The sequence below is a fragment of the Gymnoscopelus microlampas genome (assembly GCF_963454915.1).
Source record: "Gymnoscopelus microlampas genome assembly, chromosome: 5".
NCBI classification, from domain to species: domain Eukaryota; kingdom Metazoa; phylum Chordata; class Actinopteri; order Myctophiformes; family Myctophidae; genus Gymnoscopelus; species Gymnoscopelus microlampas.
In genome coordinates, this window is record NC_139942.1 from 23,734,647 (window position 1) to 23,762,253 (window position 27,607).

Below are 27,607 nucleotides of genomic sequence, written 5' to 3' on the forward strand. Positions count from 1 at the left end.
TGTCATGTTGGATACAGCATAAAATCAAGCAGCGCAGATTGATAGGAGCAGGTGCTCTGAATCTTTGATTAGACAAGAGGTTTGTTATTGAGCTCAACAGCGGGAGCTCAGAGGTCATTATTCAGAAATAACACACTGCTTAATTCAGCGATTGACCAATCAGAATCAAGCGCTCAACCAAGCTGTGTAATAAAGTATATCTCTGCTGTCCGGCAGCAACCAGCTAACTCCAGCTGAATGGACCTCCAAGCTCACAATGAGGTTGGAGGTCAAAAGGGGGTGGAGCCTGGAGTCAGCTAAACCAGCTAACTCCACCCCCCTATGGTGAACTTAGCTGGTTTAGCAGAAAGTTTGAGGTTCCAATGGATTTAGCTGGTTTTGTCAGAAGCACTTTTTAATACTTTTCATTGGTTCAATAATTTTTTAATCAACACACAGACGTAAAGAGTGTTCAATGGCCCTGATTTATGGGAAAAAATGCAAAAGCGGAAAAATGGAGTTAGCTGGTTCCTGCCGGACAGCAACAGTATATTGTATATTGTTGCTGTCGGGTGGAAACCTTGTTTGTCCAAAACCGTTGCTTTTCAGGAAATGGAAAAATAACTTTGTTCCAATGGATCCAATGTACTGTAGTCATTATTTATTCCAAAACTCTTGTTAATACTTTTCATTGGTTAAATATTTATGAACCCCACCCACAGACTGAACCATTCACTTTCAAACTTTTATAAGCTCACAATGCAAAATATAAAAATATGGACATGAAAGATTTGTGCCCGACAGCGACTATATATATATATTATAGAAAGGGCAGAGAATATGACTGCAAACACACATATAACCATAGGAATTTCAGATTTTTCCAAGGACCAAAACAAACATTTAGAATCTAGATCATAGGGTTAGTTCTGACAGGACACAATAGTCGAATAACTGCTTTATAACGGCTTTATCTGACTGTTCCTGCCCGCAAATTCTTGCTAAACCTTGCATGGAAGGGCAGGGAGATGCCAAAACAGAGTCATGCCGCAAAACATATTAAATGCTTAAATATTGCACTTGGAATTATAACTTTAATATGCAATTAAAACGCTTTATTTTCTTGAAAGTGGTCCTGACAGAATTACAGTGCAGTGGCTACCAGATGACTTGAGACTGACACCAAGACAAAGGGAAGATAATTATGGTCTTCACAGTACTAAAATGTGAGTCCACACCACGCGCGTTATAGACCACACCGCTCCGTGTTTTGGTTCCTTTGTGTACTTAAAGGTACAGTGTACTGAGTAGCATTCTGCCACTTGTTGCTTGTCCAAACAGTCAAACTCTGCCTCGTTCTTCATTCCCATTCTATCCTTCAACTCTCACCAACTGGAGAAGGCCAACCCCATATGTATTCACGATTTGGAGCTGTAGTGTTGTTATTTGATGGCACCGTGTCATTATTTATCTCCCCGTCCCATAGCTAGAAGGGATGGTGGATCATAGACACGATCCAATTATGATATACCTTGGGCTCTGGTTTATTATTACTTAATGTTTCAATGGCATTTGACAATGCAGTGATTTATTATTATTATTATTATTATTATTATTATTATTATTATTATTATTATTATTATTATTATTATTCGTATGATTTTGTAATTGCCCTCTGTCACCTAGCCAGACGATTAGAGTTCTCCACCTACTGATACTTCTGGGGAAACCTAAATTCAATATGTGGGCTGGAACCACAGCGAGAACCACAGCTTACAAACCCACATCCACTCTGCTTTAAAAACAAGTTATAGCTCCGTACCAATATGAAGGACTGCCCTAGTCTTTGCGGCAGTGTGAGGACTAGCATCTGTCTGTCACTCTCATTGAGCAAGCTGTTAGACAGCCAGTCTCCCTCTAGCTAAGTGTTCCCACAGACAAGAATGAACCGCCATGATGCAATGTAAAAAGGAAGAGGATTAGAGCAACTATTAGGGTAAAGTGCATAATAACTGCATGGTAAAAGCAGAATTGACAGTGCCTGCTACCGTGGTGATGGATAATGACAGACACTTAGGACAACCACACCTACACTCTAATAATGAACTCCATGACATCTGCACCATTTTTTTTTCAAGCCATGTCTAACTAATCAGGTTGAATTGGGAACACATTTGTGTTTACAGCAGTGCCCTGAGGGAGGGGAGTAGTTGTGTGAGTTATGTGCATCTATGATACTGTTCATGTGCAGTAATATCTTCCACTGCTGGCCACCAAGCCGTAGGTTTTACTCAACTGTACCACAACACTTTTCTTTGCAGGCAGGGATAATTAAAAAGTGACGTGTGTGTGTGTGTGTCAGGTGCCGTTATATCCCCATTATTTAAAAAAGCTGTCATAACAAGAATATACTCTCCCTCTGATTCCCCCAGAGCTGATTCAGACGGAGATGCACCACGTGCGGACCCTCAAGATCCTGTACTATGTCTACATGTACGAGATGAAGGAGACCCTGCAGATGGACAAGGACAAGCTAGATCGACTCTTCCCAGTGCTGGAGCATCTGCTCATGCAACACCAGCACTTCCTATCCGGCCTTAACCAGCGGCGCAAGGAAGCCCAGGAGCAAGACACTGTGAACTCTGCAAACAACTACCAGATCACACAGCTGGCAGATATACTCATCTCTCAGGTAGGCGAGGGCAGGACTGCCGGAAACACAACAAGTATTGCGACATCATTACAAGGGGGAGAAAATAAATCCCTTGTCATGATACTTGGATGGAAAAAAAATTACTCATTTGTTAAAAAGCGATTCTCGATTCAGAAGGATTCACAATACATTTTATCCCTATTAATTCACAATTAAACACTGGCAAATTCATAGACATTGCTCTGAAAATGTATATCATTCGATGTTCAGTTATTACCTGCTGATCCTATATCAATATCAGTTTGCTTGCAAATAATTTACATCCGTAACATTAGGCTAACATTAACTTAATTCAATTCACAATATCAACATTACCCATCGCCCCCAGTCCATTTACCTTTGCGAATGAATACAAAGAACATCCTCACCCCCACAACCAGTCAGACAGGATAAGGAGAGGGAACGAGAGGGATCAAATCAAGTGTTGCAGTAGATTTGTGGTTACTGTGAATTAATAATCATTGCAGACCAATTTTCTCTAAATTTTCCCTCCAGCCTATAGATAGATAGAATTCTTTCACTTTATACATTGTTTGTGGGTCGGAGGATGCAATTTTGATAGTTTTCTTGGCTGCTGTTAACAATATCTGAAGGAGGTAGATATTCTTCCTGCTTTCAAAGCCTGTCTTGAAATCTTGTGGTACTTTAGTACCAAATACTTTATTAATGTCACTGAATACTGCATTCCAAAACTGCCGTAACTTGGGGCATGTCCATGGGTATGGTTACCGACCTGCTCACCACATTTCCTCCAGCACTCATTTGTAGGAGTAGTGACTGCTCTGGCAGTCAGTAACGGGGTCTTAAAAAACCTGCTTATAATTTTCCACTGATATTCTCTCCAAGAATTAGAGTTGGTTATTTTGTGCACTTCAGTGCAGGTGTCAATCAGAAAGGATTCTAATACTGAAGGGCTTCGAATTTTGTCCCAGTCCTCAGGTATCTAAAAAAAGTCAGTTCTAGGCAGATTAAACTCGTCTCTGAGTTGATCAAATGACATTCGCAGACTGGAGTAAAATAACTGGTGAACAAACCTCAAACCAAGCATCCTCCACCCCGCGAACCCAGCATCCAACCTTGATGGTACAAAACCCCCAATACACCCAATTGAAGACAGGCCAGATGTTGAGGGAGGCAGTCTAAACTCTTTCTGAACGTCCTTACATATTTTCATTGTGAACCTAGACCAAACACCCATAGCGTCTACATTTATTTTAAGTCCTGAGAAAGGAAGGGCTGCTAGCTGTGCCTGTGCAGATTTTTTACATTTTTAACCATCTAGTCGATTCATCATCCACGTCGTTACGGACCTGAGTTGGGTCGCCCAAAAATAATATTTAAAATTTGGAAGGGCCAATCCGCCAGCGGTCTTGGCCAGTTGCAACGGTTTAAATCGAACTCTTGGACGTTTGCCTTGCCAGATGAATCATGAAATGAAATGTGTCTTTACTATGTGGACAGAGCCAGCTGTATTCCTTCCTGCTCCATTTGTGCAGGAAGAGTGACAGAGCCCACTAACTCCTCCATGAGTTTGTCATATTCTTGACAAAGAGCAGGAGTAAAAATTTCCCCAAAATCAAACTATCCCTTTACTTGTCCTCCTCAGTCATCGTCATCATACATTATTTTCTGTCATACATTTATCCTTTCACTCTGTGATGCCGTGGGAAATAAAATTATGGGAAAGCTATAAATCTATTTATTATTTTGTCATTGTTTATTATATACAAGGTCAGTTTAATATGTTTCTTTGTAGCAAATCAACCATTTAAAGTTAAACCCTGTAGAGATCGATAGCAGCTAATCTTTGTTCAGCCTCATTGGTATTCTTATTGATTAGGCTGACCTAGAACCAATCAATCCAATCCATACCCATTGTCTCTTTCAGGATGAACATTTTTCATGAATCAAATGAAAAGGGCTTATTAGGAACAGGTGCATCTCTCTGTTCAGATGGTTTGCCCTAACATTAAACCCTGTCTCTGCCAGTGGGTGCACAGCAATGCCAGCTATGAATTTAACACTAAGCTCACAACGAGTTGTATCATGAATTTTCATGTTTCTTTCCCCCTCCACCCATAATAACGTGTCCAAAATTGGGACACCGGGGTTAAAGTGCTTAAGAGTTGAGCTTGAAAATTAGATAAAATGGCATTTGTCACATAAAATAGGTAGTTAGAGTTAGATGGATTTTCCCACCACCAAAGACACTGGCTTCTCCTGCACTAAGCTACCTCTGTAGCTTAGCCCCCCCCCCCTCTCCCTCTTTCTCATTGTGTTGAACTAGCCCACACTGTTCAGTACAGGTGTACTCAGGCACTGAGTCTGAAGGGAAGTACAGATGGGGTGTGTTTTACTGTCTGTCCTCATGGCCCTGGAATGATGCTGTGTTACTTGCATAATTTTAACTGACTGCTGTCAGTGCTGTGGTAGTTTCACTGGTAAAGGAATGTGTGTCTGTGTTTTATGTTTGTTTTATTCTGTCAAAGGATAAAGTGAAATCGTGAAAGCCACTGATATTTGAGACATCAGTGGACTCTGTGGCTGTTCATAGTGTAGTTTAGGTTCATGAAATGACTAGTTTATTAATCGTGTGAAATGTATTGCAAAACTCCATTACATTTCCAACTAGAACGGTTGTTCTTAGTACAGCGCATACCTCCATCAAAACTATGCAGTTGTCAAGATATGCCATTTCCGACTGAGATACGACTATAATGTAATTTTGACATTGCCCTTGATTGTGACCTTGCCCTTTTACCTTTTTGACCCAAAAGTTAATGTGTTCAGATCAGTCTACTGATCATTCCCACCAAAAATCCACACATCTGTTATTTTACTGACAAACGTAAAGAGACAAAAACATAACACAATGTAAACATAGAAGGTGTTTTTTTTCTGTATTGTACATTTCAAATGTGGTTGCAGTGATCTCCTGTTCTCTTTATATGTAGCAAAAACAAGATATGACAAGTCATAATATCCCCGCTTGCGGCAGGCTTTTTTTGCCCCAATCTGCAGCACAAAATGTAAAAGTGGTCTTTAAAATGAGATGTCAGCCATTCCAATGCAACCGAAAGGACTCCACAGAGAGGTTCATCGGTTGGCTACCAATATAAAGTGTGTGTGTGTGTGTGTGTGTGTGTGTTAACGAAAAGTGCAGTAGAACCTTTACCAGACCATAGTGAAGTCTGTGGGTTTCAGATACCACATAGCCTTTATAAAAGTGAAGCTCACAACGTGTCTTTTAATTTCATGCAAGTTTGCCCTTTCCACTACTGGCTTACATGAACAAAATACCCAAATGGGTCCATTTGGTTTCATTAATGTCTTTTCTAATTCAAGTATTCAATAAAAAATTAAAAAGAGCAGATCTACAAGCACACAAGGCGGCGACGCGTTGTGAGCTTGTAGATCTGCTATTTTAATGAAGCATGAAACACGCTGATTTTAGCGTCAGTTTTGATGCTAAAAGCATCATCAATCTTGGAATGGTTTGCATCATTTTAATCACAAGCATCCATGTGATGTTTTTCTTTATCAGTTATTCTATTTATAGTGGCTCATAGGAATTTATAGACTACGTGACAACCAGGAATAGTTTGGTGACCACAGGAGAGACTGTTGACAGCCGGAATGTAGACGGCACCCCGGGAGCAGTATGGGTTAGCGCCCCATGCTGTGTCTTCCGTGAGGAAGAAGCCCAACAAACCCGCGGTTAGGCCTTTAGGAGGGCCATTCCAGCGTACCGCAAGCAGAGCTAATACCATTAGACAGCCCAATCTAGTGGTATCGGCCCAAAGAACCATCACGCCAGAAGGAAATGTTTGGATCGGGGCGGTGCACCTGATCTGGCGCAGCGCTCAGGTCCTGGACCTGGTGAGACGAAGGAGGAGCCCGGCCAGGAGACAACCCACAGAGCCTAGTCCCTCCACGTGCCAGAGCCTCCCCGAGTCCCGGCAGAGTACTTCCAGAGAAGCGGACTGCCCTGTCTTTCCCTATAGGACTGACCGTGGGTGCTACTGGGACGTAAGTCGGGGCTTGATCAACCCTGGCTGGGTCACCTGGGCGAGGGTGTATGTTGTATGTTGCGAGACCCGAAACACCCTATGACCCCAGGCTACAACACTGATGATACGTCCCAGTTGCATCCATGTGATGTTTTTCTTTATCACAAGGCACGTACCTTTAAAATGGTATATAGATTGACAATGTAGGTGACACACACGCAAGTGTAAATGTGTTTGTTTGGGAAAAAACGCTTGTTTCGGCGCTTGTTTTTCATTCACACACACACACACACACACACACACACACACACACACACACACACACACACACACACAGTGTTGCCATGTGTACTAATTTTAAGCGACCTCGTGTTCTGTAAAGTTGCTTGTAAATATTGGTAGTTGCTTTTTATTAGGGTATCTGCAGACTTCTTGAGTACAAATTTAAGACCTTTTAAGACCTTTATAATACCTCCAAAAAGAAAAAATAATACCATTACCGCGGCAAAATAATCGACAAACTTTTACTGTTATTGCATCGTTTATTGAATTGCATTGATGCATTACATGGAGGTAAACAAGAAATCCTCTGCCATTTCGCATAAAGGGCTAGCCTGATTATCAGACTGAAGCTGCGTGGAGCTTCAGTCTGAAATTGGCTCCAGTGTCGGGGATTACAAGGGGGAGGGGATTAGAAATTCCCTAAACCAATCCTAAGGGATCCCCACGCCCACCTCCGCCTCTAATTGGACAACGCATTCTGTACCGGAGAAGTCTTAGGTTCACATTTACAACTCCAGACCAAGAGGCAGTCCACTCAGAGAGTGGGCGGGGTCTATGGTATGGAACCAGGCTAATAAAGGGCAGCAAGTAAACATGTACACGCACTGTAGTGTACGAAAGTGCGTGTACATGTTTTTTGCGACGATTGTTTTTGCATTTATTCATTAATTCTGATGAAAAACACGACTACATTATGCTATTGTTAGTCACATTTATTCAACATTGGGTTTGGACACAGGTTTCACTTAGAGCAAAGGTATTATAATATGTTACTCTCTACCTCCCCCTACAGGCTGGTATTATAATATGTTACTCTCTATCTCCCCCTACAGGCTGGTATTATAATATGTTACTCTCTACCTCCCCCTACAGACTGGTATTATAATATGTTACTCTCTACCTCCCCCTACAGGCTGGTATTATAATATGTTACTCTCTACCTCCCCCTACAGACTGGTATTATAATATGTTACTCTCTACCTCCCCCTACAGACTGGAATTATAATATGTGACTCTCTACCTCCCCCTACAGGCTGCTATTATAATATGTGACTCTCTACCTCCCCCTACAGGCTGCTATTATAATATGTTACTCTCTACCTCCCCCTACAGGCTGCTATTATAATATGTTACTCTCTACCTCCCCCTACAGACTGGAATTATAATATGTGATTCTCTACCTCCCCCTACAGGCTGCTATTATAATATGTTACTCTCTACCTCCCCCTACATGCTACTTTTATAATATGTTACTCTCTACCTCCCCCTACAGGCTGCTATTATAATATGTTACTCTCTACCTTCCCCTACAGACTGGAATTATAATATGTGACTCTCTATCTCTCCCTACAGGCAGGTATTATAATATGTTACTCTCTACCTCCCCCTACAGGCTGGTATTATAATATGTTACTCTCTACCTCCCCCTACAGACTGGCATTATAATATGTTACTCTCTACCTCCCCCTACAGACTGGTATTATAATGTTACTCTCTACCTCCCCCTACAGGCTGGTATTATAATATGTTACTCTCTACCTCCCCCTATAGGCTGGTAGGGCCTGTAAAAGGCCAATCAAAAAGAAGGCCATCAAATAAAACGATGATTTTTAAGTCCACGGAAATAATTAATTTACCTTTAAGGTTAAGGATGATTTAATTTGAATATAGTACAAGAATAGTGTAACTATCTGTAAAATATAACCCATTTACTTCATAAAATTATGTATTGGGTTATAGCCTATTTGTCTCAATATTTGTCACATTCAGCACTGGACTTCACTGACTGTAGGGGTCACATTAATCACATTAGAATCACAGATTAGAGATTTTATGTATTTTCCCCTATTTTCTGTATTTTTCACTATTTAAAATATAGTATTTCTTAATTTTTAATAATTATAGCTTGTAGATTGGCTTTTTTCACCATTTGAAATTGTTTTAAAATAAAAGGAACAGTTTCCCCAACCGACAGAGAGTCAGAGACAATATTTAGCCTATATATGGTTCTGTATCAGTGTATGAGTCAGTTTTAGCAGATTTCATTCTAATTGGCTACTGTAGACTGCCTATGAATTTCATGGGCCTGGATAGGGCCACCTGGCCTGGCGGAAATCTGCCCTGTTGCGCAGCAGCACAGCAGCAGGTGAAGGCAATTAACTTCAAGAGGAGCTGCGCAGCAAAAACGGCTCAAACTAATCTATGTCAAACTGTCACGTTCTAGCTGCTGAAATAAACTTCCCATTTGGATCATTATTGACAAAGGAACAGAACATGGATATTGTTTGCAAAATAATTATTTATTTATTGTCCTGATGGACAATAACTGGTGAGATCACAGCTTCTCTCTGCTTTTGTATGATATTGATAGCCTAATCTTTGGATCTGTTTGCAGTTATTAATTAATAATTTGAATTGCTGTTGATCCGACATCGGGTTTTCTCTCTCCCTCCCTCTCTCTCGTGCGCCCGCGCGCTCTCTCATGCTCCCCCCCCCCTCCCCCTCTCTCTGTCAAAAGTGTTGCTTGGCTTCCGCGCATTATAAACTGGAATATAGGCTTTAAATCTAACCTATCACTGGTTATGTGCAGCGTTTCACTTGATGTTGAATCTCAACCAGAGAACTGGTGTCTACCATTACCATATTGACAGAGGTGCGCGCTGTGCGTCCTGGCCTTCTCCACGCATCCATTGCAGTCTGTGCGGAGTGTGTGTTCTGGCGGGTGGTTGTTTGGTGTTATAATAATTTATAACTTGTTTGTAAAATTGATGAGGGGAAGGGGAGAATGGAATCCGCCTGTAACCCCCGTTACAACACCCCCGTTACTGTAATCCAGATTACACATTATAAAATGTACTGTAAAACGTTACCGTTACCGTTTTTCTTTACTCTGATTACGTAACGTCGTTACATGTAATCCCAACCCTGCCAATCAGGTGCGACAATCACGCTCCACTGGCAGGGGGGGAACGCAGAGAGACGGGGAGAGAGAGAGCGAGAGAGAGCGAGAGAGAGAGACGGAGCGAGAGACAGACCGAGAGACAGAGAGAGAGAGAAAGAAAGACACACACACGGACAGAGAGAGAAAAACAAGTCAAAACTTGCGTGAAAAATAAGCCAAATCTTGCGTGAAATAAACCGACATGGCAACACTGGTTTGTTATGACACAGTGACTACAAGTGCTCTTTACCCACAGCGTCAATGCACACGCTGCTCTGATCCGATAAAAAAACATATTTTTGGACCAGGAAAAAAAACTACGGAGTGAAACGGTCTGTTTGCGACACGTTTATTCATTCTGACCCAGATTAAATGTAATACCCCCACTTACAGAATTCCAGACCTTTTAAGACATTTTTAGGCCTTGAACGAAATTCAATACCTTTTAAGACTTTTTAATGATCCGCGGGTACCCTGTATTTTGTTGTGAGCTTGTAGATCGGCTACTTCCAAATAGTCTATTTTCAAATAGCCGATGCATATAGGTTAAAAGTGCTCTGCTCATGTAGCCTAATAGTCACTTAAATATTTGGCTTGTTTTCATTGACCTGGTTGCTTATTTCTCTCTCATAAATCTGGCAACCGTGTCTTTGTTTAGACCAGCGAAGAAGAAAATGCGGAAGTGATGTTTTTTTCCCGTGTGAAAGACAGTATTATGTTGCGAAAATATAAAGACATTACAGCACCATAACATGGTTAATACATTTTATTGTGGGATGTACAATACATGAAAATTACGGGTGTAATAAAGCGACTTGCGTCGAGAACTAATGGAGAGCGGACATGACCGCGTTTGGCTAAAAACTGTTAGTTAGTTGCTGTTACTATTAGCCAAAATCGGCTAGCGCTGGAAGGAATCCACTTCACATTAACACATTTATATCATATTTACATGCCGAGTTAAGCTCTGACATTTAAGTGATATGTAGCCTGATATTACCAGATTGCTATAGTGGGTTTAGAATATTTTAGACTTTTTTTTTCATTTGCTCATTGCTCATTTCAGCTCTTCTGGAAAATCAGCCAGCCCTAGAAGACTGTCTTCATGGGCAGTCAGAGGCGTGTCTAGTCCCATAGCTTGGGAGGACGAGGCCGGCCGTTCAGAGTATGGGAACGTATCCCATTGGCTTAAACGACAGCCAATCACGCAAAAAAAGTGTCTAATACATGTCGGAAATATGTCGGGTCAGACTCAGGGTGAATATAGACCCGCCAGCTTTCAGCAAGCGGGTAAAAAGAAAGCTGTGTCATGCAATCTGTTGGTTCAGATTTCCTTCCTAAAATGACACCCAGCAGCTGTAATTAACCCACAATGAGGAGGATCAAGCTGTTCTGACTGAAGTTGTTTTCAGATGTACATTGATATACAGAGCTGTACTGGGAGGACCAGTGTCTCAGTTTACGTGCAGCCTGATAAACCATCAGCAGTTTTCATTTACTCATAAACGCCACAACACATTAACCTGGCAGTCCTCGATTTAATTGGAATTTCAATCTGGATATGATTGTCTGTATTGTAAATGAAAACGCTTAATAAATCAAATGTATTAATCCACCATGCATGTTGGTTAATAAATATACAGCCTACAGGTACATAATGAAGTCTTTATGAAGTGTCGCTCTTAGGTTGTAGAGTGCAGGACTAGGTTCATGTGTTAAAACATTATACAAATCCCATTTTTTAATAGTTTTCAGGTGACCGTGGAGAGAACATGAAGGATTGCTATGCCATGTACTGCAGCAAGAACAGTGATGCGTCCAGCTTGTACAAAGAACAGCTCCAGAACAACAAGAAGTTCCAGAACCTCATAAGAGTAAGTGCTCTTGGTGCCCAGTTTATAGGGTGTATCACCATGTTCTACATTACAAACTAAGTACTGACAGTGAATGGTTGTGGTTTACTATATAAGATAGACAGGCCCACTCTATGAGAACTGGGTCATTGTAGGATTGCAGGTTAGAATTGACAAAATAAGAAACCTCTGTGATGATTTGGTGCATGAGGTGATCATGTTTGCTGCACTGTTTAAGATGTGGGCCTTTTCTACTGTATGTACAACAGTATTAACGTTTTACAGAGACTGGTGCTAGAAGTTACAGAGACTGGTGCTAGAAGCAGAAAAGCACATAATGAAGATCCACACATAACACTGTAGTTCCCCTTTGCAGGTCTTAATTAAGCACCAGTACTGACATTTTGAGGAGACATGCAGTCTGAAGTGTGTGTCTGCCCAAAGTGTGACTATTGGCGCTTAATTAAAATCTGCAAAGGAAGGATGTTTTGTTGCCTCATAACTAAGTGTCCAGTAATAAACAGTTACAGTATGTGGTTGAAAACAACTTGCCCATAACTAAAACTACAGTACAATACAAGTTACCAACAAACCAAAGATATACTGCACATCACCATGATATGGCCGTGCACGGCGTGCAGACAGAGCAATGTCTCAGAACACATAACTTGGTGTCTTACCCCAAAGTGTCTGTAGCAACAGGCCATGTATTAGTACATCTGTTGTATAGTATATCTAATAGATGTACAGTATGTTTACCAGAAGTACTGTACAAAGTTATATGATTTTTATGTATTTAACAGAGAATCGGTCAGTCACCCATTGTGAGAAGACAGAGTATCCCTGATTGTTTTCTTTTGGTGACTCAACGCATCACAAAATACCCCGTCCTAGTGGAGCGCATTTTACAGAACACTGTAGGTAAGTACTGTATAAAGAAGGTTAAATAGCTTCTGCATTTTAGTTCCTCCCTCCTCTACAGATAATGTCACTGCAACAATTATGGTTTTACTATCTCCACCAGGCTGGGAGACGGAGATTATGATTTTGCCTGTATGTAACCACTCGACCAATCAGCGTTAAACTTTGCTCGCACACTCCCAGTAGGCCAAGGAAGCTGCTTTTTGTTTTGGCCGTTATTTAGCCATTTCTTCCAACAAGTTGTAGTGTCACTCAGCTAGGGATTACGAAGGGGTTTGTACCTACTGGAGGTTGGCTGGAGATCGTGATTAGTACCAAACCTCATCAGTCAAGGTCTCTTTAGAAGCCTTCAGAGCCTTGTGCAGAATGCGGAAACAAAATTAAATACATATCATGGCCCATCTTGAACGTCTGGCCAATCACACTGTCTGAACTTTCTTCGGCTAGTCAGAACATCTCTGAGGTGCAAGAACAGCCAAACAAAGTTCTGATAAACACTGCCGATGTTCTGAATGATGTCATTTTGTAGTTATTGCCTATCCTGTCCAAACTAACTTTGGACGTCAGTTGAAGTACAGTATTTACTGTAGAGCGCTTTACACAACCCTGGCTAGGCAATCCAGCCTGGTGGAGATGTGCTCTGCAGAATATTTGTTGTCACTGGACTGAGAAGCACTCTATTTGGAGGAAGTAAACAGTATTTCTATATTTGGGTGAGGCTGCCCTCTTGAGGCTAAGTAATTGTGTGTATTATAAAGACGAAAGACAAATGAGAAATGACAATGTTGGATTGATTCCAAATGTATGCTGAAATATACATATTCACTATGGGTTTTGTACATGTCCTTGTTGGCGTCTTGGCCACAATATGGCTAATGGGCTTATTGATTCCTCATATCAGACTATTCCTACTTGCTACCGCTAATGGGCTCGTTGTCTATTTAAGGCACAGTATCTGTCACTGTCAGGTGTCATTCTTCCTGCTGTGCATCATTCATTCATACAGTTCATATTTTAATTGCTCTATGGAACAAATCAAATATAGCTTTTTGGATGAATTGTGGTACAATACTAATACTGATTGAGTCAAAGTTTTAAGTCAGTTTTGAGTCATTGATTTTATTTTCTGCATCTACCTGTTGATGTAGAGAACACAAACAAACCGCCTGAGTTATGTCCCGATAGGGACAGAATCGTAAATCATGGCCCGCCCTGCGTGGGAGGTGAACTCGAAGAAAACAAGCACTCCTTTTTCAATCATACTGTATCATATACATATTGATTGAGCGAGTCTCAATTTTACGTACATTTTGAGCGATTGATTTGAAATAGAGAAACACAAGTCACTGTTGTAACCTCCTTGATCCTCATGTCTCTCCATCCTCTCTCCAGCCGACACAGAGGAACATGAGTCTCTGGTGACGGCCTTGGCTCTGATCCGAGACACCATCTCCCAGGTGGACGCCTGTGTCAATGACTACAAGAACACTATGCGGCTGACTACGATCAGCCGCAATCTGGAGCCCAAGTCCCTTGGCCGCCTGAAGGGTGGCAGACTCTTCCGCAGAGAGGACCTGGTCCAGGGAGCTAGAACACTGCTGCACGAGGGCACCATCATTTGGAAAGCAGCTTCGGGCAAAAACAAAGGTGGGCATTGGGCAGACATTCCATGACTGGGAATGGACTTCAATGTTGCTTAGTTAGATCGAGTTATATTCAACGTGTGGGATTCTTATCTGATTCTTATCATATATAACATACTGTGTTTGCCTTCCTAATTCTTTTTTTTTAAATAAGGAAGGCAAGCAGTGAAACATAAGCCACCATTGTGGTTGACTATGATTTCATTTAGCAAATGCAAATTCCTCGAGCTGAGCAGTTTCCTCCTGGTTCAGGGAGGACAGAAACCTCCCGTGGAGCAAAAGGCCAAAAGTCTGCTTGATCTAGACTTTGAGTACAGGCCGTGAAAGGTCGATCCTGCTGGCTTTTGGTGTTTTAAGCGGGAGGTGTCAGAAAGGTTACCTTAGGGATAACTGGCCTGTGACGGCCAAGCATTCATAGCGATGTCGCTTTGATCCTTCAATGTCACCTCTTCCTATCATTATGAAGCAGAATTCACCAAGCGTTGGATTGTTCACCCACTAATAGGGAATGTGAGCTGTTTTTAAACCACTGTGAGACAGGTTAGTTTGACCCTACTGATGATGTGTTGTTGCAATAGTTATCCTGCTCAGTATGAGAGGAACCGCAGGTTCAGATATTTGGTGCATACATGTTCTCGGCTGAGGAGCCACTGGAGAGACCCTACGATCTGACTGTGATCTATTTAGAGTCAACCCTCGATCCAACCTTTGACTGTTGTTATTAGTCATGATTCTCGCTCTCCTGCTTACAGACATCCATGCTGTGCTGCTGACAGACGTGCTTCTGCTCTTGCAAGAAAAAGATCAGAAGTTTGTATTTGCTGCTGTGGTGAGTTCTCCAAGAGCATCAGCTGACTTGCTTACTTTGCGTGGCAAAATGTTGTGCATTCACATCTGCTATAACATTTGATCTGCTATTAATTTTATGTAGTGTCATGATGTTATTATTAATAATACTTTGCGTGCGTGTTGTGTGAGAAATGTCCGTGACTGTCTTACCTATACAGCACAGTAACACCCACACAGTTTAAGACACTGACTTACTTACTGTACATTGTTGACTTTAACATAAACCAAAACCATGAATCCTGCCAGTTGTTATCATTGTCATCATGGATCTTCTCTCCCACTTGGTGTAGGACAACAAGCCATCTGTGATCTCCCTCCAGAGGCTGATCGTCCGGGAAGTGGCTCATGAGGACAGAGCCATGTACCTCATCTGCGCCTCCTCACAGCTGCCGGAGATGTATGAGATCCACACCAGCTCCAAGGCGGACCGTGACACCTGGATGACCCTGATCCGGGACGCTGTGGACAGGTAGGCTGGACGGAGGGCTGGGGAGACAATAGGATGGGTATTGGCCAATTAATTCAGTCCGGAGTTCCTGAATCAAACCTGGGACGTTAGGTGGGCTCTAACATATTCAGCATATGGTTTACACAGAAAACATTCTTACAGATCTCTCTCTCTCTGTGTGTGTGTGGTGTGAGAGAGAGAGAGAGAGAGAGAGAGAGAGAGAGAGAGAGAGAGAGAGAGAGAGAGAGAGAGAGAGAGAGAGAGAGAGAGAGAGAGAGAGAGAGAGAGAGAGAGAGAGAGAGAGAGAGAGAGAGAGAGAGAGAGAGAGAGAGAGAGAGAGAGAGAGAGAGAGAGAGAGAGAGAGAGAGAGAGAGAGAGAGAGAGAGAGAGAGAGAGAGAGAGAGAGAGACCGAGACCGACCCCGTAAGGGTGCCGAGGGGGGACGGGACGCGCGAAACAGCATGCAATAACCCCCAGTTTGCAACTACTTTCGCCTGCTTCCTTCACCGGGTATGGTCTAGTAAATAATAATGGTGTGTTCCAGTTGTCCAGAGGGAGAGGAGGAGCTGTACAGTGAGCAGGAGGCCAAGGTCCGAGAATTCCGGGGTAAGATATCAGATATCGGTAGTCTTCAAAGATTAAACGCTTTTGAAAGGATTTCTAGGAACATTTCATACAGTATTTGCCTTTCAATATAACATACAGTATGGAAACCCAATGCTGCCACTGAAAACTATAAATTTGAGGCCTGAATTTTTTCTGGCCTTTGTTTTTTTCACCCATCACAACTTTATTTCTCAGAATTCAGATGTTATTCCTTGCGATTTGAAAAATACAACAATTCAGTGCTGAATTTGCAAAACGCAGTCAAATATTTGACCTCCGATCTGTGTGTATTGATTGACGTGCATGCATGTGTTTGGTGGTCTTCTCCCAGAGCAACTGGTGACGAGGGACGCCCAGATAGTGCAGAGTCTGACAGAGAAACTGCAGCTCTTCGCCATGTATGGCAAGGCCATTATCGGTCTAGAGACCTCCCACACCAGACTGCTGTTAGGCGGAGATGCCGCCGACTTCCAGCAGGGGGAGACTCTGCTCAAAGGAGCCATCACCGAGGGTAGGTGGAGCAAGACACCACAATAACCAGTGCATTCAGAGCTGGGTTGAATAGCGTTGAATGCATATAAACTGTACATTTATTTTAATCTGCTCCTGTTGCCAGTCATAGGAAAGACAATTCCCTTGACCTTCCAGTGTTTTCCTGTGATCTTTCCTTTGTCTTAGAATTTGTGCATGCGATTGTCAAACTTTGAACCCAGTCTGAATACTGAAGTCATTCTCAGGGTCTGCAGTTGTTCTGCAGACCCTGTTTTCAATTGTCGCTCAGGTTATTTAAGTCGAGTCAATTAAACTGAAGCAAATCTTTACTTACCAGTAAATCTGATAGAGCATTAATTATCAATTATTTTGTTACTGTCAGATATGAAAAATATGAAAAAATCCAATATTTTCCCATATTTAATATGTTTGAAGAAAATAGATTTCCTAAATCGGTTGAAATGAAAGTGAAAAGGAGCTCAAGTAGACATTGACTCAAAACATGGATTTTTATCGAATTCGGTTCTCGCCATTCCTGACTTGTCAGGTCTTGTGTCCACAGTGGAGAACCTGCAGACAGCTCTGATGTCAGAGATGAGAGATTGTCACCATCCTCCACAGGACCAGGACCATGGAAGCCATCTACGGAGGGCACAGACCTTCGCAGGGTTTGACAGCAGCCCCTCTCCCAGCCAGAGTCACAGTAAGCCTGACTTTCCTATTATTATCCCACTGGCCTACTGTAGGTGAATAGGAATGCTGCTGCTGTTGGCTGGAAGTCCATGTCCAGTTTCTCAGCAGCCTCCAACCAACTTGGCGCTAGTAACGCTAGCATACTCTGTGTGTGTTATTGAAAGGATAATTTGTTGGTTGTGGAGACGGTAAAATGTATATATAAATTAATAGAAAGGTGCACTCAGTGGAACTGACCAGGCCTGGTGGAGCTCCATTTTTGGGCAAGCCTATGACGCCAGTCATCTGTAACGTATGACTCCATATTTGGGCACGGCTTCTGCTCAATCTGACCACCTTTGACTTATATTCTATTACAAAGTGTATAAAAGTACAAATATTATGTATACAAACGCGTATCCACATCTAAGGGCAAAGGTACGTGAAGGTACTTCCTTGGCCTACTGACAGTGTCCACAAGAGATCTGGCGATGATCGTCCAGGGGTTTGCGAGAATAGCCCGGGGACGGACACACACACACACACACACACACACACACACACACACACACACACAGAAGTGACATAATCTCCCCCCTTGCCTTCGGCACAGTAAAGGTACAAAATGTATGTTGTATATTTGGTAAATATAAATACAGGAATATAAAACACATGGGCTAAGTAGAAACTCTCCCTCTAGAGGGTTAGGGAATCCTGTGTATTCTACATACTGTGTACCAGTAAAACGGTGTAACCTAAGTTGTCCTTGAAGCCGCAGCTAATTTTGTCGATGGTAAAAGGTAGGAATCATACTCATTTTGTATACTATAATAAACATGATTTTATCTCCCCAGATGAAAATGTAGCTGAGAGACCTGGTAGTGCGGAGGGCAGTCTCTTGGAGAGCAATAACCAGGCCCCCTTTGACTCCCAGTCCCAACTCCAGGAAATTGACTTCTCTGAGAGCCAGGAACTGTCTGTAAGTGAAAATCCTGGGAATTTGTGTTATATAATGTCGTGGCTGTAGCAGCACTAAATGATATGAGGAATTATTAAATTACATTTAACCACTTAAACTAAGTCTTAAAGGGTAAGACCACTTTGGTAGAGTTTTGGGTTGTGTATTTACCTTGCCATGATGTAACTCCAAAGGTGGAGAAGAAATCAAAAATAATTGCTCCATTGATTAGAAATTGATAATTCTAAATTTGCTTCTCATTGACTTACATTGTACGGTAAAACAGCTCTCAAAGTCACTCTTTTAGCACGTAAACGAACACGAACAAAGCTGATTCAGACAATATAGAACATCACCAAACCCAGTACTGTTTGTTTTTTTAATAAAAATCAATCAATCAATCAATCAAAGTTTATTTATATAGCACGTTTCATACATCAAGTGCAGTTCAATGTGCTTCACAGAAAAGGTTTAAAAATAAAGATTAAAAACCCGGAGGAAAACAGCAAAATAAGGAAAAAAGAAAACATTTAGAGAAAAAACAAGAAAATAATAAACAATAATAATAATAAAGCAAAGCAAAACATATACATATACATATATATTCACATATATATACACATATATATAAAAATACATGCATAGAAGGCTGGATTAATGCAGACATCTAGGTAAAAGCAATACTAAACAGGTGTGTCTTAAGATTTCTTTTAAAAATATCGACTGATTCGGTGAGCCGCAGGGCCTCAGGCAGGCTGTTCCAGAGGCTAGGACCATAGTAGCAAAAAGCTGCTTCCCCATGCCTTTTTGAGTTAGCCTCCGGAACATCTAGGAGACCGGTGCCAGAGGACCTAAGGGTTCTGCTGGGAACATACCAGGAAACCATCTCAGACATGTAGGCCGGAGCACCTCCATGTAATGATTTAAAAACCAGTAAAAGGATCTTAAAATCAATTCTAAAACTAACAGGCAGCCAGTGGAGGGATTTTAAAATAGGTGTAATGTGTGCTCTCCGTCTGGTCTTTGTCAGCACACGTGCAGCTGCGTTCTGAACGAGCTGCAGCCGACTGACTGCTTTTTTGGGGAGACCAGACAGGAGAGCATTGCAATAGTCAAGCCTGCTAGTGATAAAACAGTGCATTAATTGTTCTGTATCAGCCTGGGAAAGAAAGGGTTGAACTCTGGCAATGTTTCTCAAGTGATAAAATGACAGTTTTGTGACATTTCTGATATGGGCCTCCATGTTTAGCTCAGAGTCAAATATAACCCCAAGGTTTCTGACCTGCTCCTTGATGTTTGGTGTCACTGGTTGGAGTTGAGCTGACAAATTTTCTCTAAGAGACTTTTTCCCGATGACTAGTATTTCAGTTTTTTCTTTGTTGAGTTGAAGGAAGTTTTCTGCCATCCAGGTATTTATGTCAGAGATGCAGTTTACTAGGATGTTAATGGGGTTTAAGTCATCGTTAATGGGGTTTAATGTTAACTTCCTGCTGATTTTACTATTTGAAGATCCGGATCCGGATCCGCGAATCCAGTACGGGTTTTCTTCTTAATAAAAATAGCTAAATCAACAGGAAGTTAAAATTTTTATATAAAAAAAAACAGTACTGGGTTTGGTGATGTTCTATATTGTCTGAATCAACTTTGTTTGCGTTTGTTTATGTGCTAAAAGAGCTGTTTTATCGTACAATGTAAGTCAATGAGGAGCATATTTTGAATTATCAATTTCTAATCAATGGAGCAATTATTTTTAATTTCTTGTCCCCCTTTGGAGTTACATCATGGCAAGGTAACTACACAACCCAAACCTCTACCAAAGTGTTCTTACCCTTTAAGATGAATAACGAAAATACCCAATCAACGCATTGTGAGCTTGTAGATTTGCTATTTTCACTATTTCTGAATATGTTGCACATTTTCTTTGACATTTTTGTCTTATATAAAAAATTATAATATTCAAAATATTCACTTATTCACATTCACATATGGATGCAAGGGTTAGGGGCTGTGTCAACAGAAAGCGTATTTTGCGTGGCCACCGGCGACATTTTTGCCTTGGTAAAGACCCGCTAGGAGCGCTTTTGGAAAAATGTTACTTTCCTATGCAGATGGTTGGAGTGACATGCCCATAAGTGACAAAAATTTAGCGAAGGTGACTCGCTTAGTTATGTGTAGTGCTCTGGACATGATATCCAAAAAAATATTTCTGTGGACACAGCCCCCTAATGTGGTTAATGTAGATATTTGTGGACACAGCCCCCTAATGTAGTTAATGTAGATATTTGTGGACACAGCCCCCTAATATAGTTAATGTAGATATTTGTGGACACAGCCGGCCCCCTAATGTGGTTAATGTATATATTTGTGGACACAGACCCTTAATGTGGTTAATGTAGATATGAGTGGAACATTCTAAAGGCCTTTTGACTTTTGATGGTGGAAGGGAATATCTCTGCTACTGTATGTACAAGGGCACAATCAATACCAAATAACACGTACTGTAATGAAGACTAAACTAGACAAACACTGCAGAGGTCTTTGCACACTTAGTCCGATGCAGTTTTTGTTATTGGTCAATCAGTTTTGAACGCATCTGAAAACACGCAGGAATCGAACTGGGTTTGAATAAAAAAACGTACACACTGTCACAGCCACTCCTCGAATGTATATTTCTGAATTATATTTCTCCTTTTTGTGCAGATAAAACTTGTGTGCAAGGGGCTTAGATGTTTATTTGAACAGCATCAAATAATAAATGCAGATGTTGAACATGGAGCACTTACAGTACATTACTATTTCTATTTCAAGGCTGACGATGAGACCCCAATGCCATGTTTGAACTCGACCTTCAATCCCTTGCAGGAGGAAGAAGTAGGACTTTTAGTTTTGTTCATTCGGTTTTTCCTCTTCACATTATTTAAATTAGCATGGGAATGTACTGTATATCTAACCCTTTAATTCCTATTCTGCAAATGTATGTCCTTTTCTCTTTAGTTCTTCGATAAGGTGGTATTGCTCTCACAGAGGCTATACAGCTTGCAGGTAAGAGACGGTACATTACTCTGATATCAATATTCATAACCCTTATATCTTCGTTGGTGTCGTTCCTATACGTTTCTAATGTACAGTACTTTGGTGTCGTTCCTATATGTTTCTAATGTACAGTACTTCTTATGCTTATGAACAAATCCAAACAAGAATTGTAATTTTGCTAACATTATCTTAAAACTGAACCTAACTTACTGTATCATTATTGAAGTTTATTTATTGAAGCCATTTACGTGACTTTACATTCCACACACACACACACACACACACACACACACACACACACAGGCCGTCATCGCGAAACAGGACAGCCAACTGGAGCTTCAGCGCGTGGCGCTGTCGGAACGCGAGCGGCCCGCCCGCCACCGCGGCAGCATGCTGCTGGAGCAGGAAAAGCACCGCAACCTGGAGAAGCAGCGAGAAGAGACGGCCAACTTCCAAAAGCTGCAGGCCCAGCACCAACAGGAGCGCAAGCTCTGGGAGAAGGAGAGGGAGCGCCAGCGTATTCATGCCGAGAGGCTGGAGGAGCAGCTCCACCAGCGGGAGGAGGAGTGCCGCCTGCTGGAGGAGCGGCTGGCCAAGGAGCGCACTGAGCTGGAGGGCAACAGGGAGGCCTACCAGCAGGACCTGGCCACACTGCGGGAGTCCAAACAGAAGGTGGAGAAGGAGAATGAGTTGATCGAGCTGCTGCAGAAGAAGTTGAAGAAACAACTTGAGTATCAACAGGTGATACATTATGTTTGATATTAATATTATTATATAATTAAAGAATGAAGTTAAAACTATTAAAGGAAGGGTAAAAAAAAGTATTGTTTTGTAAAAAAGTTAAAGCTCTATATTCTGATAGTAATCATTGCTATAGAGTGTTTGTTCAGTAAATAGGGGTCTCCCCATCTCTCCAGCGCTTTATTAAACAGAATATATGCACTTTTAGATGGGAGAGAGTACCCATTTATCAGCTTCAATGTTATTATTGAGTTCCAATTTTGTTTTTGAGTTTTCATTGTGTCATCACTTCCAATTCCACTTGTTTATCCTGTGAGTTCCCACTTCTGATTGGATACAATTGCATTTATGTTCACTAAAGAGCTGAAGAGACTGGGAGACTACTGAACAAGCAATGATTACTATCAGAATATAGAGCTAACACTTATTTTATCAAAAGAAAACCCCTTACCCTACCTTTTAAGTTAAAGAATACTCAGAGGTTGACTGTTGGTCCTTTAGTGTCACAAATAATAATAATATTAATAACACGTTTTATTTATATTGCACTATATATTTGAAACAAATCTCAAATTGCTAAATGTACTCTTTATATGCATATGGAAAAATCTAAGCACTCACAGCCTCGCAATGACCATCAAAATCAAACCATGGGATGCCTAGTTGTCACAGTTCATCTCCTACAAATGGAAATACATGGCTTCCTTTTATATGGGTGACAAATAACAATTTTCGGCCAAATCAGGATGGATGAAACTCCTCCACCACCATACCCACGACTGATTTCAGGCATTAGGATTCCATAGAAGCCAGCATGACAAAAATAATAGATCGACAAGCTAACAGCACGTTGCACTGTGAGATGTTATGAGCTTGTATGTCTGTTACGGTATTTATTTGCTGCATTTTCCTATCCTATTATTTATTTGACTTCATTTTCCTATCCCAGCCCCAGGGATTGACAACATACTACCACTCATTCCGAGGAGATCTGGGAGCTAGAGGGGGAGGTGCCCTGACGTCAAGCCCCAAGTCCCACATCCGCATACCCACCATTGACCTGGGTGAAGTGCCCCCGGTGCCTCCCCGCAAGGAGAGCATCAGCCCCCTGCCTGTCAAGGCTGAGGTGCCCATCCACCTGGTCAGCACCACCAACCAGTCCCACAAGCCTGGGGCTGTGCAGCAGCAGATCCCCACCAAGCTGGCAGGCCTTGGCAAGGGCAAGGGCAAGGACAAGAGCTTCAGGACCAAAGGCTCTCACCAGAGAACACACAGTGCAGGTCAGGAAGACACAGCTGTGTTCACATACTCCGGTCTCGTTTCAGTAAAGTCTTCCTATATAATATTCATATTTTAGCCTTTCTAAATCACTCTAATCACAATCTTCGACTCTATAACCATGCGCTCATAACGTATCTCAATGTTCATTCATCATTTTGGTCAAAGACATTTAGGCTTATTTTCTTTCTTCTTTTTTTTACTTGTTTTGTAGTTTGTTAGTTTTTTTTACTTGTTTTGAAAAACAGGGCTGCTGCTTGACTTTTGGGCAATATGGCCAGTGGACAGTCAATCACAGACTTGCATAATGTGTGTGCTAAACACTATTAGCTGGCTGAAATCAGCCATGGATAGCACTTAGCCTAAACTCTGCTGACCTAGTAGTTATGTCTTTCTTTAACCAGCATCTATAGACATGAGTCAGGTGATACCCATTAGAGTGACTGGTAAAGAGGGAGGGAGTCTACGAGCCAAAAGGAACAGCAGTCCCCAAAGGATTCATCACTCAGGTACTACTGGTAGTGTCCATGAACACAAGCTGTATTTGGCACAATCTCAATGTCTGTACTGTATACTAAAGATCACAAGTCTTGGTGGCAGGTATCTTGCAACATATTGCTAAACAGAAATGATTTATTTTCAACCTAAAACAAAGTGCAGCTCATTTGAAAATGCATTTTTTTCCATTTCATTGTTCCTTGACATACAAAAATTATAAATACGAATCTGAGAAAAACAACTGCGCTTCAATGTGTGTCCATCTCCATACAGTGGATCGTTTCACTCCTCCAGGACCAGCCTCCGGTGTGAAGGTCTCTCAATCTTTCAGCGTACACAAGAGGAGCAGCGAAATGCTCCCACCGGAACCACCTCCTTTCCCCAAAGACGTGATCAAAAGGGAAAAGGAACGTGTAATATTCCTTTAGAAGTGGGGCGGCTGGGGCCAGACGCCATGTTTCCGGACGAGAACCCTGTGTGAAGGTTGATGCAGATGGACAGTGGGAATGATGCAAATCTGCTTTTAAGACTTACGGAATTATTCCATGTTCAAGATGTACAGAAAGTTTGTATAGTATGAACGCGTGTTCATGCTATACAAGTATCATGATGTTATTATAATTATTATTTTTGGAGAGCTTGATTTCACAGCTCCACTGAATGTGAAGAACAAGCACAGAAGTACCCACTGCCCACGTTTTTATAAAGATGGTGTGCAAAATGAAGTTATTTAAGAAATGCAGAAAAGTAGACAATTTTACCCAATATTGTACATGTTGTGGCATACGCTGTAGTTGTTTTATACTAATTGGAAAGGTTACTATTCACTTTTGTATTGCCAAAGTCTGTTCCCAGGAGTTTTATCTTTTTGTAAAAAGAAATGAAATTGGGTCATGTCAATAACCATTTGACACTCATGTCACCATTGTTTTATTTTATTTTAATTTTAATGAAGGCTATATGGTATTGTGAGGAAACTACACAAATATTACTATGTTGATGTAGCTCCGGAGTAGCAGTCGCATATTTCAGAATGGGCAGGACGCTCTTTGAGTCTGTACAGCGAACCATGTGCTCAGTCTGTTGTAATTAGTGTCTATGGAAGAAGACTGTTGTTCACTTGGTAGATGGTACCAGCACACTTGGTAAAGGGGACGATTTGTACATTTCCCAAAGGTGACTAAATGTCAGTTCTTACTGCGGTATCCAATTTGTGCACTTATCAGTCTGTGACACAATCATCGGGTAAGTTTTCAGTTGCCACTAGAGGGGGGTGCTTATAGTGTTTGAGAGACTATGTAATGGAATTGGTCCCAAGTCAAAAAGTGTATTGCTATGTTAAACATGTTTAAGGAATGAATGTTGTAAATCATTTTGTGTTTTATCTGATGCACGTGTTAACAGACATTAGCATTAAGTTTTCCTCTATTTTGAAAAGCTACTGATAATGCCCTGCTACTGAGTTTCCTGTACCCAGCAAATGGGTCTTGGAATAAAACTATTACAGATTCCAAAAGTTTGAGTACCTTTTCTTTTTTATTATTAATGAAGGTCACATACTAGATTCCAGAGGTGTCCTGGTAGCTCAGAGCACAAAAGGTGCTCAATGTACTAGTAACAATGAAATGTGGGATTGTCATCCCTTCTTTCTTAATTTATTTCTGCCGCTCATGTTGCAAAACAGAATTCCCTTACTATTTGTGACACCTTATGTGACTCATGAGGAAAAGAAACAGAATCACATGATGCATGTCTCAGAAAAGCCTCCATACTTTGATCTCCCTTTTAAAGGTCCTCATCGGAATGACATGTCCAGCCATGTACCACACCTTGATGTAGGCTGTAATAGTTTTACAGATACTGTACAAGCTGTGATGAAATATGCCAGTGTCTTCATCAGCCTGTGTCAGCAGCAAGATTGTCTTTTCTCATTCATAATAACCCATCCAGCCACTGTGAGAATGTGCCATTTCAACTCAAACCACAACAGAATATCACAATTTGTCACTTTGTAAAAGTTTGAAATAAGAATTTAAGAATTTAAGAAAAAATAATCTGAATCGTTGATCTCTGTACATGATTTGGCATGACTCAATGTGGCTCTCGGACTTCATGTGGTCCGGCCTGTGACATCAGTCATCCAAGACAGTATGTAAGTTAAAGTATTAAACATGAAAAAAAAATGGAGGTAATACTACAGTAAGGTACAGTAAACCTCTGGTAGTGTGCACAAGACATTTGGTGCTGATTTGTCCATCAGTTGAGATTAGCTCCAGACACACAACAGACAGACCCTCCTATAGATGGCTAGCCTTTAACTGCCCATGCTATATATATTAAAAAAAACTTAGATTAGGGCCAATGTAGGATTATATAGTCCAAGACCTATTAATAGGCTAATTACAAATGTATTTTGTTGATTCCTTTGTCTTTTTTATTTTGTCTATTATAGGTTCGTAGAGACGGGAAACAGAGAAGAGAAAGCGCAAGGACATAACCGTGTTAAATCATGTGTGCATCATGGTACAGTGAGGCTTTACATAGTCTCTCTATGGTGCAGACATCAGGTGTGTGATTCAGTCCACATTTACAGCATTGCTTCCCCTTCACTTTGCCACCGGACTCAAGCTCAAGGGACCCACTGCCAAACCGTTGTGAGACACAGACAGTTTGCTGCCACGGCTACAGGCCTATAAGATGGACAACAATCCACTCAGTTTCTATGTCCTAATAAATGAATAATAATAAATTAAATATATCATCGTTGTATACACGTGTTGTTTGGGTCAAACCCAATGATTGCGAACATTAGCATTTGTTTATGGACAAAGTTTCTGTCCGCTACTGCTGTCTTGTCCATTTAAAGCCTTCCTACACACCGGACAGGTGTCATGCATTTCCAACCATGGCACTATACAGTCCGAGTGGAAAACGTGATTACAAGGCAGCTGTCTGACTGCCTCGCCCAGCCTGAAGTCATCCTTACACACTGGACACTCCATACTGCGGTCTGCTTGTTTCTGAGAGATGTTGACTGTTGGGAGAGAGGATATCCTTTCCTTCTCTGCAGGAGGAGGACCGGTGTTCTCGAACTGATCTAACAACTGTGTTAGGATAGCGTCCAAACCTCCCTGTCCATACACATAGTCCCCTGGATTAGAGTGCAACATCCCCATATGCGTCCATACGCCTCTAAGGGCATGGGGTGGCTGTGAGGGTGTGGCTCGAGGCTGCTCTACCGGATGATACCGACGGTACTGATCTCGGTAGCGATTATTCAAACGTCTGTACATGTCATCCTGGTGGTAATGGTGGATATCATCAGCAGGATGGTAGTGGTCCTCAGGGTAGCCTCTACGGTCAGGCGAATGGTGCCTGTCATCTTGACGATGGTAGTGGTCATCATCATCATGATGGTGGCGGCTATGGGCTCTCCGATTAGGCCTCCAATTAGATGCTTCAAGGTGGTGGTGGCTATCGATATGGTGACGGGAGTCATCAGGCTGAGGACCGTAGTTGTCTGGCATGCCGCTGGAACTGGGAATAAAGCTCCTGGACCAACCCCCTTGCTGAGGCTGTTGTCTGTCCTCATGCTCGTGGAAGCTGTCATAGTGGCGTTGGTAGCTCTCATCAGGAAAGGTATGAGAGCTGTCTTTAGACTGATGGTAGACAGCACCATGTTGAGGGCGA

At 41.7% G+C, this 27,607-nt stretch overlaps 1 protein-coding gene across 3 annotated transcripts in view; it reads left to right on the forward strand.

The window, feature by feature from the left end:
• The window catches only part of arhgef18a (rho/rac guanine nucleotide exchange factor (GEF) 18a), a 36,093-nt gene extending 10,001 nt beyond the window's left edge, over nucleotides 1–26,092 (forward strand). For all 3 annotated transcript variants that reach the window (XM_084057826.1, XM_084057825.1, XM_084057827.1), the window contains 16 exons: nucleotides 2,412–2,671; nucleotides 11,674–11,799; nucleotides 12,582–12,699; nucleotides 14,092–14,346; nucleotides 15,095–15,171; nucleotides 15,482–15,660; nucleotides 16,184–16,245; nucleotides 16,577–16,756; nucleotides 17,300–17,440; nucleotides 18,264–18,388; nucleotides 21,176–21,238; nucleotides 21,362–21,409; nucleotides 21,704–22,141; nucleotides 23,091–23,421; nucleotides 23,824–23,928; nucleotides 24,191–26,092. In XM_084057826.1, coding sequence (XP_083913952.1) covers nucleotides 2,412–2,671; nucleotides 11,674–11,799; nucleotides 12,582–12,699; nucleotides 14,092–14,346; nucleotides 15,095–15,171; nucleotides 15,482–15,660; nucleotides 16,184–16,245; nucleotides 16,577–16,756; nucleotides 17,300–17,440; nucleotides 18,264–18,388; nucleotides 21,176–21,238; nucleotides 21,362–21,409; nucleotides 21,704–22,141; nucleotides 23,091–23,421; nucleotides 23,824–23,928; nucleotides 24,191–24,345 — 2,663 coding nt within the window. In that variant the 3' untranslated portion in view covers nucleotides 24,346–26,092. The remainder of the gene's footprint in view (nucleotides 1–2,411; nucleotides 2,672–11,673; nucleotides 11,800–12,581; nucleotides 12,700–14,091; nucleotides 14,347–15,094; nucleotides 15,172–15,481; nucleotides 15,661–16,183; nucleotides 16,246–16,576; nucleotides 16,757–17,299; nucleotides 17,441–18,263; nucleotides 18,389–21,175; nucleotides 21,239–21,361; nucleotides 21,410–21,703; nucleotides 22,142–23,090; nucleotides 23,422–23,823; nucleotides 23,929–24,190) is intronic.
• Nucleotides 26,093–27,607: the final 1,515 nt, after the last annotated feature.